Source organism: Cebidichthys violaceus, unplaced genomic scaffold (genome assembly GCF_023349555.1).
Source record: "Cebidichthys violaceus isolate CVI_PGR_0920_01 unplaced genomic scaffold, fCebVio1.0.p SCAF_13, whole genome shotgun sequence".
Taxonomy (NCBI): domain Eukaryota; kingdom Metazoa; phylum Chordata; class Actinopteri; order Perciformes; family Stichaeidae; genus Cebidichthys; species Cebidichthys violaceus.
The window spans coordinates 9,457,961-9,463,760 of record NW_027176296.1 but is presented as its reverse complement, the minus strand read 5'-3'; the positions used below and the strand labels follow the sequence as shown (position 1 = coordinate 9,463,760).

The window sequence follows — 5,800 nt, the reverse complement described above, 5'->3', positions numbered from 1 at the left end:
AGAGATGTGACAATTTAAGATTTTATCACGCATTGCTATAAAGACTCTCACATTGATCATTATCGGAATGATTGCGAATATTCTTTCAAGTGCCTTGAAAAGGCTGTCAAGCTTTTTTAAATGTATCTTTTTTTCATTGGGAACCGCATGATTTATGATTGTTATTTAAGATTGTTTGGTTGTTTCTTGCTAAAAAGAATGTTCCCTAAAAAAAGCCGTGTCTCCTCTGTGATGGAATACAAATATTTGTTTCCTAACAAAATGTAAAGTGATTCCAGTATGTTTCAGCAGAATTTAACAAAGCGCAGCTATTTCGGCCAGGATAATCGTGACATGAAATATTAATATTATCCCATGCCCATTTTCTGTAGCACTTTTGGAAATTGTACTTTAATTAAATCAATTTCAGAGGACGGAACAGCGTTCTCCAATACCGTATACTGACCAAGTGGTTTATGATGAACACTAAAAACTATTTATAAAATGATCTGCAGACGACCAGTTTACACTGATGAGCAGATTTGCAGGCAGAAAGAGAAGGTCCATAAAACAGTACAATGTTCGAAAAACATTTGGATACTAAACATGCAAGACGTTTTATTTCACACAGATGTAAAGTGTTGCGTAATACAAGGTACATGAGACTGAATAGTCTGTATGCATCGAGTATCTCAAGAGAACTGAGATGAGACTAACTTCCAAAGTGAAGATCAGAACTCCCCTCCTGACGAATAGCATGGACCCTTGTAGTAGTTTGGTTGCCCAATGTTCACACAGTCAAAGTGAAGCAGACTTCACTACAAACATGGAGGGAGTACTTCCTAGAGTAGCTTATGGGCGACACCTAGTGCTCATAAGCAGGAAGAACAAGCAGTTATTAAAAATGTAATTTCAACAAATTCACAACCATTTTAATTACATTTTTTATAGGAAAGTCACTGTATTAACACAACACACACACATATATTTCATATGTCAGTGGTGATTAGATATTGTATACAAGACAAACACAGACCAAGTAAACCACCACATCTGGACTTCACTGCTATCTCAGCTCGTTAAATTAAAGCAAACAAGAGGCAAAGCCACCTAACCACGATTATGTTCAATGTGTCACAGCAGGCTAAACCCTGTTATTAAGTTAAATCACTTGGCCTTCATCATTATGATAACATTTATATTCACAAATTTTTTTGCAAAGACTCAAACTCAAGCTATCTGGCAGGTTTAAACTCTCACTTCAACTTGTTGTCTAGACTACATATTGAGAAGTAAAGCGAAGGTGCCCAGTACACATTGTAAAGCTGTGCCTCGTGATATCCCTCATCCCTGTGAAGACAGCTGGTGGGTAAAATCAAAGAGGGATGATGACCAAAACTATGCAGAATACAACTCAGACTATAAAACACTTGAATTTTCCTTATACTTGGGAAAATAGTCTGTGGAGATTTACCAGAACCTGAGTTCTTAAATTGAAACGTTAACAGTGGGACTGTTAAAGTCCTTTAATAACAAAACAAATACTAAAATATTGCAAATGATGTCAACACATAGGTAAAATGTCTATTTATGTTTGCAGCATACCACCTACTTGACCACTGTGCTTATATCTTTGAGCGTTTTCAGCCGACATAAAATATTTAAATTAAAAAACAGATTGTTGAGGGAGAGTTAGGCCTCAATCGATATTTTGCCTGAGGATCCTTTTCTCCTCCTCGACGAAATTCTTGTCAGAGGTGGCTTGTCCCATGTCCCTCTTCCTCTTCTCCTTCTGCTGGAAGGTCTCCACTCTACGCTTCTTGGCAGACAGGTCGAGCTCTGATTCCTCATCTGATCACCAGGAGAGTGGTGGTGGTTGGTTTAGGGATTTTGGGGGTTGGATGGAGAGCGGGAAATAATAATTTTTGAACTACTCAACAGCATGCCAGTCAAACATATGAATAGGCATTATTTCCATGGAGGTTCAAAGCGGAGCAAATGCAAGTTTTAATTTTCAATCTGAATGTTTTTTAGCTTGTGCTTGTATGGTAATGACATGGCTCCCAACATTAGTTTATTCATACTGAAAGGAGAGTAAAAAAGTGCATCGCTGTCATTGCCTTTCAGTACTAACCTGATTCAGGGAGTTCCTCCTCTGTGGGTAAGAATCGGGCGTTGCCAGCGAACGGCTGTGGTGCATCTTCCCCATTGTCCTCATACACATTGGACCACTTTATTGCCATGTCCATGCCTGGGGGAGGTCCCTTCTTCTTCTCTGGCTCTACAGTGTAGCTCTCAGGAGGGGGTACAGCGTTTGTCTTCCACGGCTTAAACTCTCTGGCAGGCTTCAGGTAGCACAGAAAAACAGGATGTAAACTGGCTTAGAGAAGGTAATAAAGGAAAAGTTTGTAATATTTACTAAACTAGACACATAAAGGCTCCAAAGAATGAGCTGTAACCTTTGAGTTTGTTTGAACTATTTCCCTTACATAAAGAGAAGTTAAATATCTAATAAAACCTGTAATAAGTATATCACATAAGTCACAGGTAGTCTGTCTACAAAAAGACAACAATGTGCTGTGCTGGTCAAACATTGCTGAAACAATTTGTTGATCAATCAGTTAGTCAACAGACATTAGATCCAAAACAATTAGGATTATCAACTCATAGCTCAAGTCATCTTTTAAGACAAAAAAGCAAAGAGCAGTTGGTTTTAGCAAAAATTTAAATATTTAGTTATTTTGTAAGAATTAAAACTGCAGATAGTTTCCAGGAAATCTATTTTAACAATCCTTGAAGCTAAAGGGACCATTAATAAATTAATGTTTTAATGACAAAGTACCAATCTTTTTTTTCTCCAAGAGTTTCTTGCTGACTTGCCCATATTAGTGAAAAATGCCGTTACAAATTATGCCAAATAGGTCTCATCTTGCACACTTATGTGTATATGAAACTAATTTATTTTACATGAACATCAATGAAATCAACTATAAAATAATGTTGCACTTAACACCAATATGAAGATGTGCGTCTCATTTGTCCAGTCTTGTGGTATTAATTTGGAATCAACGGGTCAACTTATATGGATTCCTATATTTTACTGCTGCACTTGCACTATTCAGTGTGTTAGATTCTAATAAGACTTTGTTCCATTTACATCCTTTCACTTCTTTATATATTAGATAAATAGCATTTTTCACCCAGATACAGATATACACCCCATTTTTTTAATAACGTCAGAGGACAGTTGGGAGCCTGAGACTCATCAATTTGATTACCAATAACTGCTTAACTGTAATTATTGTGCATATGACTTATAATATAACTCAAATATAACTTTAAATTTCCTTATCAATGTGTGCAAAAACAAGGTTTTATCTCCTTAAAATAGTAATATATTGATGGTCCCTAAAACAACCATCCTCCATACGAAGCAGAGATGCTCACAAGTCCAAGTCAAGTCCTAACTCTCTTATGGTTGTAATGAATGCTCCATTGTTTTTGTTTCTGCTGTTTACATTCCTTATGGTGCACTACAGGAATGTACTACTGTTTTAGTTGTGTTTGCCATGTGTGTGTTGTGTTACAAATGAACAACAACTGCATTTTTTGCTGTGCATTGCTGTGAAGCACAATGACAATAAATGATCCTTGAATCCTTAAATCACCGGCTGCATGCCATCTAGTGTGCTTTGCACACTGCACAGCTACATCTAAAGAATTCAAACCATGCACTTTATCGTCACTCCTTTATATATCAGCATTCAGTATCAGCATTGATTAGATGACTGGTATATCAGCAGGCTATTGCGATACAATATGAAAACTTTCCTTTAAAGTAAATACCTGTGTTGTGTCCACAGAAATAGATACGACTAACGTTACATGGGTTAACAGGAAGACGTTGCTAACATCATAGGGCATGCAATGATAAGTGTAACCCTTTTTCAATGACGTAAGTTACGCATCGCTGTATTAACTTGTGTTTTTACCTCTTCTGGAGCTTTGACCGTGAGACTCTCCCAGTCTATCTCCTTATTCAGCGGGTTGTAGAGGAAAGCAGGCTTGGACACGGAGCCGAACAGCTCCTCCGGTTTGGGTAACGGAGCTCCACCGGCGGCTCGTTTGGTCCCGTGTTGGGAGGACTGGGCTCCGCTTCCCGTAGCATCGGTCCCCGGTTTCTTCTTTCGACTTTCTCCCTCCTCGTCGGAGTCGCTGCCATCGCTGCTGTCGCTCAAATCGTCGTAGCTCGAGAAGAAACCTAGAGAGCTGGACTTCTTTTCTTCTGTCATTTTTGCAGCGGCTAGTAATGTTCCAAGTAACAACCCGTTTCTGTAAAAAAACAAATACAAATCTGACTGTAAAGCTATTTCGGTTGGGTTCGGATTAGTACCTGTAAGCCCTACTCCATTTTGAATCAGCCTCCAAGAGAGTCGTAAAGTTTGTAAGTAGTGTCGTGGTGACTGTCGTAAAGCTATTTCATTAAAGGAACAAGCCGAGTAAAAACCGTAAACACAAAGTGCTGTTGGCTTTGGACTTCATGTCATTTTGTCAACATGCAATCGACTTTTTTGGCAGAATAAACGACTTTGTACCTTACCTTACCTTCTATTTATTTGCATGCGCTGTAGTCATTTATATTGTTCTAGTATTTTATCAGTAAACAGCCGCACAGTCGGTGTCAACTACAGATGTGAAACAGCAAGATATATTACAGAGTGCTTTCACAAAACTTGGCAATGAGACTTGGCGCTGCATTCATGCTTCAGCTGTCGCCCAAATAGCCTCCAGATGTCACTGTTAACTTATTCAAGTTACACTGATGTCGAAATGCAATGAAATTACGTTTTTTTTTTTTTTATATTTTAGCCTGGAATCTTTTTCTGACTGATTATGTGAGACATGTGGTCAGATTAGTGGGTTTGTAAACACATATACTAGATATCAAAGACAGGCTTCAAACAGTCCCAAAGCGATCAGTAAAGATTTTTGTTAAACACTACAACTTTTATTCAGCCAGCAGTGTGACAGCATGATCATCAGCTTGTGAACTATGAAAGAACAGCAGTGCGCCATTAATATTTTCTGACCACTAGAGTGCAGTATAGTCCCACCAATGAGCCATCCCCAAAAAATAGTGAGGCACTGACATGAACTGAACACCAGGCAACCAACTCTGCATTGGCCTGATCATTGTCCACTCTGGTTTGGAACTAAACTTGTATTGGCTATAGAAGCATGACCCTTCAGAACAAATACATCATCTTTTATGCATCATGTTTACTCGTGCTTAGATGTTCGTCCAGTGAAGATTCTTTGTCTGCTCCCATTACTTGGGCCGCCGCCTTCAAAACACTAAAGAATTCAGAGAGTCACATCTCTTCTCCTGATGATTTAGAGCAGTTCAGAGAACCTAAACAGTTTATCTTGGGTTTTTGGAAGTCTGCTAGACTTAGAGGGGCCAGTCTTTGCCCGTTAACAGGTCAAACAACGACTAAAATGGAAAGGATAGACAAGTGAATATAAATTATATACTGCTCCTAATTCCTCTCTCCATTCCCTGTTATCTTCCTCTCCCTCCTCCCCATGCTCAATACTAACAATACAGATGCTTCAAATTAGATGTTTTGCATTTTTCGGTGAGCTTGTGATCAGATTTAGATTCAACAGATCCAGAATGTAAATGTTCATGTCCAGGAAAATATTTCGATTTTTTCACTGCTTCCTTGTTGTGATTGAGTGTTTGACATTTTCTTTCCTTATCTTTATTTCAACACCGTTGTGCTCCTTAGTAGATGTAGTAGCAGTAGCACCAGCAGTG

The 5,800-nt window shown here is 38.5% G+C and overlaps 1 protein-coding gene across 1 annotated transcript; it reads right to left on the bottom strand.

The window, feature by feature from the left end:
- Positions 1-571: 571 nt before the first annotated feature.
- On the bottom strand, positions 572-4,409 carry cunh1orf52 (chromosome unknown C1orf52 homolog). The gene is made up of 3 exons (XM_068707685.1): positions 3,972-4,409; positions 2,114-2,324; positions 572-1,830 (listed from the first exon to the last, which is right to left on the bottom strand). Exons 1-3 carry the CDS (start codon positions 4,269-4,271, stop codon positions 1,679-1,681), a joined length of 663 nt encoding a protein of 220 aa, XP_068563786.1. The 5' UTR covers positions 4,272-4,409; the 3' UTR covers positions 572-1,678.
- Positions 4,410-5,800: the final 1,391 nt, after the last annotated feature.